This window comes from Chelon labrosus, assembly GCF_963514085.1.
Source record: "Chelon labrosus genome assembly, chromosome: 16".
In the NCBI taxonomy this organism is placed as follows: Eukaryota; Metazoa; Chordata; class Actinopteri; order Mugiliformes; family Mugilidae; genus Chelon; species Chelon labrosus.
The window spans coordinates 6,921,868-6,937,762 of NC_140349.1; the positions used below are offsets into that span (position 1 = coordinate 6,921,868).

Here is a 15,895-nt window from a genome sequence, read left to right on the forward strand (position 1 = left end):
CAAAAAATGTATCCTTCCACATTAAAAACTAAAATTAAATGTTAGCCGATAGCAGTATTTGTGTTAGCTTACACGTTTAGCAGCGTTTCCGTTGAACTTGTAAGTAATATATTGGGTGTTATGGCGCCCCACAGCGGATGATCTGTGAATTACACTCTATTGTTAAATACCGTAAATTGTCTTGAGATGCCGTAAATGCTTTATTTACAAAATGAAGGCAGCGCTTGGATATTTTTTTATAATCTGCAGCTCTCCTCAGCTTACTGGACACGAATTTAAGAGCTTTTCCAGTTTTATATAATATTATTATTATTATTATTATGATATATTTTTCAGGCTGTTTGCAGATTAGAATCTATACACACTATTAGTACAGGAGTATTTGTCACTCTCTAGTCGAAACATGAATGTGCGTAACTGATGTTTCCCATCTTGTAATTAGATGTTTCCGTTTAACTACAGGATGTGTAAATAAGGTGGCTCACATGTGCTCTCTGCTGCCGTCAAGTGGCCAAAGCAGCGATAGAAATCTGCAGCTTTTAGGTTGATTTAATGAGCGTCTAATACACAAATCCCCCTGCCTTCAGTCCAAATGAAAGCATTAAAAAGTGGAAACAACACTCCTGAGCATTTATATTGCAAAAGATTTTTATTTCAACCGACTGTTGAGTATGTACAGGAGGACAGTTTGTACATAAATAGGCAATAGTTATAAATATCAGCAGTTTGGCTGGTACAAAATTAAAAAAAGAACATTTTGTACATTATCTACAAGTGCCACTTTGGGTTTTTTTTTTTGTACATCATTGTCTCTGGTTGGATTGTCCATGTAGTCCATTCACACGTCATCTGAGCTGCGGCGCACATGCAGCCACAGCGGATACACAGTATGTGTCCGGAGGGGGAATATGTGGCATTTGGACGACAGTAGAGTGAGGGGGCAGCATCAGTCATGAGCCTATGAAAGAGACTCCAGGATTATTACTGAGCTGGGCGTCACGCTGAAGTGTGATGGTGTTTTTTAAAGTCTACGGGGTTTTTTTTATTTGTTGTCTCCTTAGATTTAGCGGTACACGGTCACACAGCCACGGCTGAGTCACAGAACCTGGAGCAGGGAATAGTAATATTCATCATGACTGATCATGGCACTGGGTGTGAATACTAGGACTGCATTAAAACACTATCCAGTGGTTAGTTTGTTCAGACTCATCACACTCTCCCCGGTGAAGCACGACTATTTACAGAGGATGCACCGATCTAACAACTTGAGTCCAGTTCTCGCAGTTTTATTGGCAAAATAAAAACACATTTCTATTAGACTCCAACTTATTAATTAGGTCCTCGTCCCTCACCGACACCCTTACAATGAGAGGATGCTGTTACTACACACATGCACAACCGAACGACAACAACAACACTCACGTCTCGGATGAGTCACACACACACACAAACATGCAGAAACTGCCCCACAAAAAAAAATAAATAAATAAAATGCTTCACGCAGATTTCATTGTTATGACAGCAGGTGAGTCATAAGCAGCAGCTCACGTTTGGTCCCTGAAAATAGAGCTGAAACATTCGACGATGTCCAGAACATCCAGTGGATTAAAACAAAAGTGGGGTGTGACTTTTCTTTTTTTTTTTTTTTTTTTTTCTCCAAACATTTATTTTTCTCCTTAAATTATTATATTAAAACAAAGTTTCCAAATCCACAATCATCTCTCGGGCATTCAGGCTCCTGCTGCCACTTCATTCAAGTGCAATACCGCCCCCCTGTGTGCTAAGCTGGTACTGAAGGTGAGCGGTGTCCATTACATGATTTACCTTTAGAGCCATAAAACCTCAAAAAAAAAAAAAATCACACAAACATCATTTTCACATCAACTGTCCGGATACCAAAGTGCAAATGTTCCTAAAAACTGAATCAAACAACTAAATTCTTGCTGTGATATCAATTAAATTAACACAACAGGATGAATAAAGCTAAAAATGTGAGCGATACTTTGGCATTTCAACCTAACTCCTCTCACCCTGCGTTAACTTTCCAGAAGACGTGATGAGCTTCAGACTTTTGAGCTGTCAGTGGTGAGCTTCAAGCGCATTCTTCACACTGCTTTCACACTGTTTTCCGTGTGTAATGACTTTGTTTACAGGACTGGGTCACACCAGAGCAGTGTCATCGCACACCGCGCTAAAAACAAGGCAGATTAAATCCAGTGCAACGTGCAAAGTTAAACTTAAGGGACACGGGCTGGCGAATGAAACCATGAAGGAGAGGGAGCCGTAAATAAAACGGTGATTCGAGCAGCGAGGCGGATGGCTTTCCACAGGGTTTAGGGATGCAGCAGTGCAGGCGAAAAAGAAAAGCCCCTGACAGGACAGTATGTTTGGAAACAACAACAACAACAAAAGCCTGAATCTCGAATCAAAGCTGCTCAAAGCAAATTAAAAAGCACTCGGATCTACTGAGGGATCGTCGGGGCCTTCCTCCGTCTGATTTTGATCTTGACAAGCTGTGTATTTATTTTCCTGCAAGAAATTGGAGCAAAAACACTGAAGCCCTGATGTCTACTGTGAATATGAAGCTGGAGCTGGAAGATGATTAGCTTAGCTTAGCATAAAGACTAGAAGCAGCTATCATGGCTTTACCTGCACCAACAAAGTTTCTAATTTTCTTTTTTTTGTTTAATGTATGATGGATTATTTAATCTTTACTCTGGGCTGGTGGGTGCTTAGGATAGGCCAGCTGTACCCGCTTGTTTCCAGTCCTGATGCTAAGCTAACTGTCTTCATATTCAGAGCACAGACATCACAGTGGTCCTCTCATCTCGTTCCTCAGAGTTCTTGTTGGCACTCAACGAATCGACACGACACGACAAAGCAAACGTCGCACTGATGCTGGTTTTTCTCCTCCACCTTCCGCCGACTTCACAACGTCTCGACCAGAGAGCGTCGCCAACGTTTTACAAGGTGCAAAAATTCAAAGCTCGATCTCGCTTGGACGCCGCCGCGGCTTTGAAGTCGTTTCACGTAGGAGGAGGCGGAATGATTGTGGTACTCTGTATGTAGGCCCAAGAGATGAGGCGGCTGTTTAACACTGACGAAAGATGTGTGCTTGCTGATGAACACTGTCGGGTCGTTGCTCCCTTGACACACACACACACACACACATCATTGACCACCAAACGAGATCAGATCGCGATTACAGGTCGTCACTTTTTAAAAAATAGATTATTCCCCCGCCCCCCGCAAGTGCAACAGAAAGCCTTCAAGAGTCAGTGGCCACGAAGGCGTCGGGTTGTCCCAGAGGAAGAAGGCTTTTGGCACAAAGAAGTGACGTGAAACACAGAGGCATGGCTTTCAGGTCCAGAAGCTGAGGATGAGTCTCCGCCTGGTGATGCTCTTTGCTCCTGAACTGCAGCGTGATTGTGGCAGTAACAGGACAAAGAAACTGGGAGGCGCTCTGTCCCGCATCCAGCCCCAAAGGTCCAGAGCATCTCTGCCTCCACAAAAAAGCAGGCCACAACGAGCGGCTTTAAGTCTCTGCTGGCCGCCTCGATTCGTGCGCTCCGCTCTCATGTCGGCGTCCCGTGTTTCATCTCGCCGTGGGTTTGCCTTCACAGAGTGGCCAGGACGCGCGAGAAGGATATGATGGCAGAGAGGGTGGTCTGGCCCACGCCGAACACCAGAGCCTGCAGCGGTGCCATGTCCTTCCCCGCCACGCGGTAAACGCCGGCCACCGCCGCGCCTGAGGGCGAAAAAAACACAAACAAAACACACACAGTTAACGCACGCCGAGTAAACGGACGAACGCAAACACAGCTGTCCGTCCCGGCCTGTCACCGTCACTGCTCACAATCGTGAACACAAACACGTCCCTCCTCATCTTCGCCACGCATCAGTGCAGCTTCACCACCAGGAGTCGAGGCTCCCGCACAAAGGCTGCTGAGTTTGTTGGTTTTTTTTTTTGTGAATATTAAAAGATGGAGAGGCATGTGTCGTGTTCTTCCTGCAGCCGCTTTTCAGGCCCCATCCTAAGAAAATATGCTGTTTGGGCCGTCGCCGTGGAAACGCACAGCGACAGAGGACTTTTTTAATGGATCTCTAATCCCAGAACAGAGTGTCCTGATTTTTGATTTAAAACTAAACAAAGAGATGAAGACGGATTTAAAGGCCCTGAAGACATGAAGACATGCGCTGTGTTTAGCACCTGCACCTTTACTTCGCTAATGAAAAGTAGTCACTATTCTGCATAGTGGAGTTCAACAAAACCGCAAACAAAATGATCCCAGAGTTGACTAAACACATCTCTATGACAAAAACCCGAACCAAATAATCTGACATGATTTATAGCAGAGCTTCCGTTAGACTGCAGTAGTTTCAAGCTAAGTGAACCTAATAAACCGGCAGCTGAGTGTATCTCCTCATTACATTATCTACATTAATCTGAAATTTTATGCCTGATTTAGGACACTGGGAATAGATCAGTCAGGGTTTAGCAGAACAATGTTCTGTGGCTCAGGTGGAGGAGAGGGAGTTGGCGGTACAATCCCTGTGTGCCTGTAGCGTTCCTGAACAAGACACTGAACACGAGGTTGCTCCTGATGACGAGTGAGCACCTTGCATGGCAGCTTCCACTATTTGTGTGTGAATGAGAAACACTGTAAAGTGATTGGAGTATTGCTAACGCAAAAAAGTGCAGACCATTTGTTTTTACCCCCATCCAGTGCATATTTCTGCAGGGCAGCTCATGCTAAAGCTACTTTGCACAAAAATAAACGGTTGATTGCCGCAGTTCACGTCCGAATTGCCCTCATTTATAGATTATGCTCCCGTACAGGTTCACTTTGTTTCCCAGTGTTCATTGTGAAAGCGTAGATAATACTGATATTAGAAAAGACAGTAGTGCTTTTTATAGCTGTGGAACTTGCCAGAGACTCATCATGTCGTCCTCGGGATTAAATTATTCTTCATTTACTGCTACGCCGCAAACAGGAACAGGTCACATTTAATTCTGCACATGTTTAATGAGGCCACTTTGGCTAATAGGGGGAAATACAGGCAGGGACACAGGAGAAACGACTCAAGTTGTAGTCAAACGATTTCCAAATCTACCAGCCCCTTCTAATTGGCTAAGGGGCATCCATCAAGAGTCCAACAAAGTTTCACTGAATCACTTGAATATTTAATGTTATGTAAAAGTACTCAAAACTTTTCGTATTCTTAGGTTTTACATGTTGACACTTCCTCTACGCTACCCCTCCCTTCCTTCATTTCTACTCAGCTCAGATCACAGCCGTCGCTCTCACCAAACACTCTTTAACTCTGAGTCCGTCTTGCCTACACATGTGGGATCAAGCAGTCAATAGTCTGCCCTCCCTGATTGCCACACATTAATAATAAAGCCTCTTTCTATTTTAGGGGTGGCCAGCTTGCATCTGTGGTGGTGGAGAGTGATTCATCCAGGGAGTCCTGCAGAGCTCCTGCCCTACACTACGATGCATTCAGGTCTATTTACACGTCCCGTGCTCTGGTACAGTGAGGGGAAGGTAGGGAGAGACAAAGTAGGGCGCACTTACAAAACTGTGTTTAGAAAATAAACAGAGTGAGAGAATGCAGACAGAAAACAGGAAGCAAATATTTTCACCACAAGTCATGACCCGCTCATCTGGCTAGAGCTGGTTTTTGTCAAGTTCAAGGTACGTCACAAGGAAGAATACTTTATGACATTCTGACATTATAAAAAGGTATTTGCAACTTGGATATTTCTGGCATTGTGACACCTCTACTTATGGTCCAAATGTACTGTATGTTTCTTAACTTAGTTCTTAGTTTAGTTTTTTATTTTTAGTTGAACTTTCACAGACTTAATTCCCTTTACCACCAGTTATTAATGTTAATGGACACGACTGCACCTTACACCTTACCCTGTATATATAATTTATATTCTTTCATTTCTTGTACATTTGTTCATATGCTAATATGATAATTTGTACATTTTGGCTTATACTTTTTCTATTTTATGTTACTAGATTTTATTCTACTTATTTTTTATTTCTATTTAATTTAATTTAATCTTTTCTTTTTATCTGAGGTTCTTAAGAGTGTGTTTTTTATGGACAACTAAGCTACTGTAACCAAGCAATTTCCCTTGTGGATCAATAAAGTTTATCTAAGTCTAAGTCTACCAATCAGACATAACATTATGACCACCTTCCTAATATTGTGTAGGTCTCCCTTGTGTCTCCAAAACAGTTGGGACTCATCAGAGAATGGACATGGGCCTTCTGAGGGTGTCCTGTGGTGTCTGGCAACAAGATGTTGTTAGTGGGGGGGCCTTTGAGGGGAGGGGCCTCTGTGGATCATCCCACAGATACTTGATCAGTTTGGGATCTAGTGAATTTGGAGGCCAGGTCAACACCTTGTGCTGTTCTTCATGTTTTTTTTGAGTGTTTTTGTGTGTGTCTGTATCAGCCTGCATCCTGCTGAACATCAAGGAGTGTCATTGCTATGGGGTGGGGGTGCCTGGTCTGGTCTAGGTGGGTGCTACATGTCTAAGTAATGTGAATGAATGCCAGGTCCAAAAGTTTCCCAGCAGAACATTGTATTGTCACAAGATGATCTCCTGTCAGTGGTCATAATGTTATGTCAGATCTGTGTAGATTTCCAACATTTCTATTAATTATGAGCATTATTTTTGCAAACTACATGACATTTTCTCCACTAAAGTTTTAAACAGAGCCAAGAATACTGTGATGTACGTCACAAACTGACGAGCTAAAAGATTGATGGTGAAGAAAGAGCCTGAAATCTTCCCCTCTCTCCCTCCTCTCTGTCAGTTCCTGTCTTCCTCTGGTTGACAGGAGTTAACATACAGTCCCGTCACCCCACTCTCTTTCCCCGTCCTGTCACCTCCCGTCTTCTTCTGGCTCGCTGCGCACCGAACGCCACAGACTGAGGTCACTCTGCAAAAAACAGAACAACGGGAGTAACGGGACTTACTGGTGATGGCGCCTCCAGAGAGGGAGGCCAGGAAACCCACGCTGACCAGCACCAGCGTGATGAGGCGGCCCCGCTTGTGTCGCTGCAACATGACTAACATGAGCAGCCCCACCGCCCCGTGGACGAAGAGCGAGGAGAAGAGACACCACAGGAACACCCAGTACCACATCTCTGTCGGGGGAGAGACACCAAACACATAAACACAGACAGGAGCGACGATCAGATCAGAGCAAAAACACAAGACGGTGACATAGTTTAGAGTCACGGTTAATGAAAGTGTGCACCATAAATGAGTTTATTGCTTGTTTTAATCCTGCACTGTGAATGTTTTGTTTTACAGAAATAAAATGGTTCTGCCAGTCTTTTGTTTCTTCATAAATGCCTGAAGTCACTACTCAGAGAAAATGCCATCCTGCTGTGTGGCAGATTTCCTGCTGCTGTATACATTGCGATGCTTGTTTGATAACGCAGTGATGCAGAGATACTGGTTCGAGCTGCACGTCCTACGAGAACAGGGAGGATTTCAATCTGCAGCTGCCGCCGTCTCAGTCAGGGCTCATCGAGGAGGCAGCCGACCACAGTAATGGACCCGAGGTGACGATGTCTGTAACCCCTCAAAGTGACATTTCAGACGAGCTGCAGCGAGCTGCGCATTAAGGAGTAAATGGAAAATCTCGTGTGAAACAAAAGCTCACGGCCTCCCATTGTGAGCATCTTCAGCTGCACCGTATTTGAACATTTCTAAACCAGTAATCGCAGATTTGCAGAGCTGGGTGCTTAAAGATGAGATCGCAGCAATAATAAAGGGCTTTTAATAAGGTGCACAGTCTGCAGAGCTCCTCGGATTCAAAAAAAAAACAAAAACGCTGAATTTGCTCGACTCCCAAAATGCCAACAAATGATCTAATTAGTTTCCTGCAAACACAATAGTAATCTGAGAAGAAACACAGCGCTCCCTCCCTGCGAGGATCAGACTGTGCTGCCTTAATGACCAATTTCCCTGAAAACTATAAAGTAAACATCGCTCAAAATCTTCCTCTTCCTCATCGTTCCTTTTCTCTGTCACATGCCGGCTTTGCATAAAAGAGCTCTGGCCTCATCGCCTCATCGAGAGGGGGGCCTTTCTTCAGACCACTGGCACCGTGGGAGCCAGAAGAAGCCAGCTGGCCGTGAGATTACCACAGAAGAAAAGAAACCAAGCGAAGGAAGAACGGCCGATCCAGACCACAGGAATCCCATGTGAAGGACCAGGCCTGTTTTTGTTTAGACGATGGGATGTAAACAGGAAACGTGACATTGTTGTGTAAGGTAAACACCTCAAGCCCAATACTGCGACCGAAGTATTTCTCGGCGCTCGGGCTCTTTACCATATCCATTTAAGCCAGAGGCTCCACGGTCGACTGAGCGCCTACATCTACTTATTGATCCGGCGGTCGGGGTGTTGAGGCAGGCGGAGAGAGATGTGACAGCACGGTAACACAATGGCTCTTTGTCCCGCATGACTGAGCACAACTAAATCACACTATCAAATCACTCCGTCTACAAGCGTCCAGCAAGAGAAGAGGGAGATTTCTGCGATGGGACGAGGACATAAGAGAGATTAGATACAAGAAGTAGTACGAGAAAACAGTGGCGGCTCTCCAAAGCTTTTTACATTTTCATTATCTAGAATTATCCAGACATCTTTAAATGGAAAAGACGAGAAGCAACGAGAGAGGCTTCAGAAAGAGCTCATGCAACACTAAACTCACCACAAGACCTAAACATCTCCCATCTAAACGTCTCAAATGGTTTCATAAATAAAACAAAGATAACATTATGACCACCTTTCTAATATTGTGTAGGTGGACATGGGCCTTCTGAGGGTGTCCTGTGGTGTCTGGCAACAGGATCTTGTTAGTGGGGGAGCCTATGAGGGGTGGGGCCTCTGTGGATCATCCCACAGATAATTAATCAGTTTGGGATCTAGTGAATTTGGAGGCCAGGTCAACACCTTGTGCTGTTCTTCATGTTTTTTGTTCCTAAAGTTTTTGTGTGTGTGTCCCTGTGTCAGGCTGCATCCTGCTGCTGGGGATGGCTGCTCCCATCAAGGAGTGTCATTGCTATGGGGTGGGGGTGCCTGGTCTGGTCTGGTCTAGGTGGATGCTACATGTCGTAACGTCCACATGAATGCCAGTTTACCAGCAGAACATTGAATTGTCACAAGATGACAATTCTCCTGTCAGTGGTCATAATGTTGTGGCTGACTGGTGTAAACTAATCTTTTTCCAAACAGAAGACTCCATAAAACACTACGGTTGGTGCCTTCTCCTACATTTTGCTGACTTTTAAATGTCACTGGCCACTTTTACAGTGTCATCTTGCCTCTAAGTAATCTGAGTACTTCTTCCACTGTCCTTGAGCTCAAACACTGATGGTCAGAGTCTGACACCGACATCTGCTGATGTCAGTAAAATCTGTCTTCGGTAACAGTCAACATTTGGTTAAAGGGAGATCTGCTGCACTTCATGTAATGTGATTAAATTAACAGCTACAGAGAGAAAAATAGTCGGGGTGAGCCGTTTCAGTTCAAGACACACGGCTCATTATTTACTCCGGTTGAGAGAAATTATTCTCGGCAGCTCATTTTTTGTAGTTAAGCACATGCTGGAAGGTTGAGGCGCACATTTAATTTCAGAGGACAGCGGCGCAGGTGGTCACGCACCTACAGGGTGAGAGATGAGAGCAGCTGAAGTGCTGTGTCACGTTCAGAGATACGAGCGAACGCAGTCAAAGCGCGGGCATTAACTTCTGCTAATCCGCGACTACAGGACGAGGTCTTTGTCGGCACGGCAGCTTTAGAGCTCGTCTGTCAACAGGACAGATTTTTTATTTATTTATTTTTTAAAAAACGAGTAGGGGATCATGTTTTTTGGAGCCTGATAAGAGGTCAGGAGCACACAGGCTGCTGTAGACCGACTCAGAGCTGCAGCATCTAAATAGCTGGAGCTTTGCAGGCTGCTGAGTTCACCTCTCAGGACGAAGAATGATGGATTTGTCCCAGCGTGAAGAGAGAGAGGGAGGGACGAGGGGAGGGAGGAGGGGAGGGAGAGGGAGAGAGAGCCGGCGGGTGGTGACACAGCGGCTACTGTCTTTACTTTGTTCTTTGTGACTTTGTTCCTCTCAAAGTTGTTTCTACTTTGGACAGATGTATTATTAAATTAAAGCATTAATTTATTGGTTTTTGGCCACTAGGGGGCAAAGCAGCAAACTGTAAACACAACAATGTCAATTTTAGCTCTGTTTAGCGCTTTAGCTGCTAAATGTTCCTGGTGAGACGGTACATTTGTGTCTTTTAGTGAAGAGGACGAAAACAGGGTTTCAAAGAGCAGCAAAGCTAACAAAAAAAACAGGAATGTTTTTGTCTGTACACCCAAAACAGTGAGCTTAAAGACAATAAAATGCTGCTAACACTTCAGGGAAAGTGAAGAGTTTGCCCAATATGTCTTTAAAAGATAAAAATAACAAAAAGCATGATACGGATTTGAAGGAGTACAAAATAAAACCATCTGTTCGAGGCAAAATTTAGCTGCTACCAGCACAGCACACCTGAATCTCAAACTGTCTGCACTTGATTGTGCAATGAGTGGAAGAGACGCCCATTTTGGCTGCATTGATTTTTCTTTCTGCCCTTTCTTTAAACAGTCAATTGTTGAGTCTGACAGTGTTGTAGTGCTTACAAGAAAATCAATGGCAAACTCTTTCTTTTATGCCTTTGGTGAACATTGCCAGTAATAGAAATAGTAGAAATAAGGACCGTTTTTTTTTTTCAAGAGCGAGTAAGTCCAAGTCCCAGGTAGCCTGCTGACTCACTGGTCTAATAATGGTGGTCAGTTTTTACCAAAGAAACATCTGAGGCTGAAAATTTTAGCCAATGAGGTGCAGTTCCTCTAATAGCATAAACCCAACTTCAAAGCAGAAATAAACATGTTTAAAGTCTGACTTATATCAAGTTACCGATAATTACGGGCGAGGCAATTATGAGTGAGTGTCTCAGCGTCTTTTTTTTTTAATTAGCTAGACGTAGTCATCCACTGGCAAGATGGCGCCCGCTGAAGCCACCCCCCAATGAGCAATTCATGAATCCTATGAGTGTAGTCACGGAGGGTTTGTCCATCATTATGCACCGATCAGCCCCAACATTAAATCCACTGACAAGTGAGTAACACTGATGCAACGTTCTGGTGGGAAACCTGGTCTTTGTGTGGATGTTACTTAGACACGTACCACCCACCTAAATGTTGCTGCTGATCAGACAACCCCACAACATTTCCCGACCACAACACAATAATTGTTCAGGAACAGCTAAAAAATATGAAGAATACGCCAAGGTGTCGACCCGGCCTCAAAAATCCCTGCATCCCCAAACTGACTGAGTATCTCCGATGAAACAAGCCTGATCCTCAGAGGCCCCTCCTCTTAACCAGAAGAACGTCTTTTACCAAACACCACAGGACACCCTGAGAAGGCCTCAGTCCATTCCCCGATGAGTCTGAACTTTTTTTGGAGGCACCACAGAGACCTACACAATACCAGGCAGTTGGTTTTAAAGTTGCGGCTGACACAGTCAATGAAAGTAGGTGTAATCAGACAGACCATGTGTAGTGACCTGAATTTGGGCGAGGCTGTTCTTGAGTTGAGTTATTTATTCTGGCCTGCCGGATTTGGGACGCTACGGATCATTTTGCCAATCGTGACTGCCGTTCATAGTGAGGTCTGTGTGTTACCAGGTTAACAGGGACAGCGTTTCCATAAAGACCACGAATATTAGAGACAGACCTCTCAAAGCCACATCCTGAGATACAAATGAATTTGGATGAACAGGGAGGACTTCAAAGTTGACCTTTCAGAAAGGGTGTGAACTTAGAGTCTGTTTCCAACAATAGACACACAAATTTGAATATGTTCTTTGCTCGATTTGCTGAAGTGAAACTGCCGCAGCACACATCTCATAAACAGGAAACCCATTTGTTTAAGCTGCTCCCCAGGGCTTCAGATAAAGGCAAAAGTGGGTTGATGTATCTCAAAAGTTTTGCATCAGCTCCTGGAGTCTGTCACTCTTGTTGTTCAAGGCTCACACACCCTCTGCTCTGACCTTATCTAATGTCTCAGGGGGTCGTTTTTCACCTGGTTGGTGAACTGTGGGGTTGGTATAGATGGGGCAGATCGGGTGGCAGCTCTCTGCGTGCCGCTGCAGCTCAGCTTCCGCAAACTTGTACATGCAGAGCGGCTTCCTGCTGAGTCAGCATCATTAACTACCTCTCTTTCATTCTGTCTTGATGTCTTTCGCTCTTTTTTTCCTCTCTTGTGACACACAATATGTCAGCTATATTGCAAAAGACGGGTACGCGCCAAGTCAGCTGTGACCACATTTCCACCTCAGCTACACAGAACAATCCTGTTGTTTTCTGTCTACAGCTACAATTTCCTGCATTTAAGAAGAAATGTTTTTGAACAGATGGTAGCCGAGAAAAGAGAAAAAAAAAAAAAAAAAGAAAAAAGTTGCGTCAAATATTTGTTGAGGAAGTTAGGTCTGCCTGCAAAGGAAGCGATAAAATGCACGCAAGCTGCTTTTCTTGTTCCCCAGAGCGCTTTTTATTCCATGAGAACTTGCTCAAGCTTGTTGCAGCCTTCGTCAAACCTCGTTATAACATAAAGTACGTCTAAAGGAAGTCGAATCATCTCTGTCAACAAGTCACACTTCATGCTGCAGCTACTTACTCACAGCTTTTTCTTGTATCATCACCATCAATCATGATATATCCTGGCTATACCATTCAGAAGTGCATTAAGAAAACGGTGGATTTTAACTCACGCTCACTACCCCAAGAGTCTAGATGCTGGCTTTAATTGCCCCTTGATTATGGGACTGCAAGACAAAGTGAGGAGGCGGAAGAGAGGAAGGACAACACTCGTTTGCTAGCATTTATGAAGCAGAAAGATTAATTAACCGCATTTTGTGATTATTATTTTCATGTCATGACACTGACTCTGTCAACAGAGGAGTGGCATTTTTATTTTTATTTTTTTGTTGTTGTGGCCCAGCCAGTATCACCAGTAATTATTCACCAGCTGATGGAGGAGGGTGAGGTGGCATAGATGCCCCCCTCAGCAGCAGCACCAGCTCTAGCTCTGCCCTTCCTCAGCATCACATTTATATCACATATCCGTGTTTATTTCTGCTTTAAAATGGCAGCAGTGGTCGTTAAATGCAACTACCGAGGGTGCATGCTGCTGCTGCTGGTGGTGGTGATGATGATGGTGATGGTGGTGATGACTTCTCTCCACTGAACACATGAAAACAGCAGAATAACAGGACACCTTTCATTCCGCATACCTGTGAAGTGCTGCAGCGTCGTGCCCTGCACCCAAAGGCTCAGCACCTGCTGCACCGACAGATTTACAGAATAATCCCTGCTCGTTGTCATGTTTCTGCCGCTGCTGCTGCTGCTGCCGCCGCCGCCGCCGCCCGGGTTCGCACCCGCCTTTATCGAATAGCTGTACTTGGCTTTAGACGAAGGCATGGAGGAGACCGGGGTGGCATGGGATGGTCGTGAGGCGGCTCTCCCCGGCGCGGCTCGCCTCTACCGGTGCCTCTGCTTCGGCTTGACGTTCGTCTCCGCTGCGGGAAGGGAAGGGCCGCTGGCTGCTCGGTGCATCCTCGGTGGCGGCTGCGTGGAGGCCATGATGGGGATGGCAGCGAGAGCGCAGGCAGGCAGGCAGACAGACGCACGGTCGGCTCGTCCTACATCGGCTGGCCCTGCTACATAACCCTTAAAGGGCCAGCAGTCCCTTTACTGAGGAGGAGGGAGTGTTACGGTTTACGGCGACACATCTCCGGGCTCCTCAAGTTGCTTTATGAATGGGAACAAAAGACGGGACTGTGGCGTTTGCGCAGAAAATATGCGTAATGGCCCGGCTAGCAACGTAACCACGTCCACTGAGACTAATATTAGGCTTTAAAATAAATAATATCAAAAAATATATATATCTTTAGCTAAAAACAAAATGTTTATTTATTCTCTTAGCTAATATAGAAAGACTTTATTTAATTTTTTAGCTACTCGCTAACCAGTAGCCAAACAACGTGGTTGCTAAGCGACACACTGTTGGCGCAGGTGGCACGAGCGGTCGAACAGTTATTCAGCCAATCATGACTGAGCACCGCGAATTATAGCCTACATTATTATTATATATTTTTTTTTTCTTCATGAAATGAGTGTTTATTTTATTTATATTGATTTGCCAGTGTTGTATTTGTTTGGTTATTTTTTAATATTAAAATTAAATGACGAAGCTACTACAAGGGCGTTGCCCATGACGACGGACAGACGCAGGAGCTCTGCTTGGCGCTGATTGGCTCCTGCCACGTCACCCCAAAAAACGCCTGATATAATAATAAATAATACAAGATGGATGTGAGCAGAGCAATAGTGAATACTAGAGGCAGGTTTATCGGGGTAAAGAAAGAGAAGACTGACACTGAAACACAATAAGCCTTAATGTGAAATACATTTTAAATCTAAAATATATAGCAAACCCTCAAGATAAACAGTTTGTCCATCCTATTCTGAGAACAGATGAAATCTATTTTAAATAGTGTCAAGCTCGACACATGTCTGACATCTTTTTTCCTCACACAACGAAGTGTTAAAAGTAATAATTAAAGAAATGTGAAGGCGGCCAGGGAACCTGGGGTGTTATGCAGACGCTGAATGTTCTGGCACATTTCTCTGAGGAGCGCAGTATTTTAAGAAGAACTGTCCCAGTTCAGAGGTATGAGGGCGAGGAAACGTTTGACATTTGACATCTTTGGAGTCTGTAGGTTTTTCCCTAAATGCAAAGAGAGTTAACAAAGTGGGATTTAAAAGGCTGCGGGATCATGAGGGAATTCATGCACATACGTTCAGCTAAGAGAGAGGATGTAGAGAGGTATTCTTTGAGTATAATATTATGTAAATCTACAAACTGAACCGGACACTGCTGCATTCATGGTAGCTAATATTCGCCATATGTTCTGTATAATTAACTTTCTTTTATCTGTATTTTGCAGGGTTGTAAGTCAGCTAATTCATTATGTGAACTATATGGAAGTTTAACAACAACTAATGGATGTATTTAAGGTGCATTTGAGTCCTTGAAGAGATTGGCACAGGGGTTAACTGTGGTGGGATGTTTAAGTGGGGTTTGTTAATGGCCACTATCATCATCCTAAACTATGCATACGTGCTTGTATCCTTAAAGTAATAAGATGAGTGCTGGTGAAACATGCCTAGTACTTTCTTCCTGGATTCATCACAACTTTTTTTTTATATGCTCTGCATCTTTCTTTACCCTCGAGGCCTAGAAGACAAGTCTGAGAAGAAAGCTCAGGAGAGACACTTAAAAGAGAACAAACAACATAGTGTGGGTTTTCTGCTTCCACAGAGCTTTAAATCATTGGTGGTGTTGTTTTTAGATGTATCACCCATCCCTCCATGTGGTCATTTGGGGCCCATACTGTAACTATGAATCACACATCATAAATCGTTTCCCACATATTGTGATTCAGTCATCAGTTACTCATCCGTCCTTCCCTGCAAATGTATTTATAGATGTAAAGACCCTAAAGAAGCTATGAAATGTGTGGCATTACATTGTTAAATACATTATTCTGAACTGAATGCTGCTTCAGTTTGGAGGAACAGGCAGAGGAGACAGTGTCAAAGAGTCAGTGAGGACAGTGTTTGGTTTGCAAAGCAAATGTCAGGCTTTGTTAGCGGTAGACGGCTGACTTTCCAAACAAAATCATCCACCAGCGCACATTTTTCCTACTGAAGGATACTTCAGGAAGTCTATTTCCTCGTACGGCTAC

General features: G+C 44.2%; 1 protein-coding gene across 1 annotated transcript; it reads right to left on the bottom strand.

Annotated features, from left to right (window-relative positions):
* Positions 1 to 551: 551 nt before the first annotated feature.
* Positions 552 to 13,852, bottom strand: tmem170b (transmembrane protein 170B). Its single transcript, XM_084563011.1, has 3 exons — positions 13,379 to 13,852; positions 7,003 to 7,173; positions 552 to 3,748 (listed from the first exon to the last, which is right to left on the bottom strand). The coding sequence occupies exons 1-3, from the start codon at positions 13,563 to 13,565 to the stop codon at positions 3,618 to 3,620; spliced, it is 489 nt and encodes a 162-aa protein (XP_084419137.1). The 5' UTR covers positions 13,566 to 13,852; the 3' UTR covers positions 552 to 3,617.
* Between the last annotated feature and the right edge of the window lie 2,043 nt (positions 13,853 to 15,895).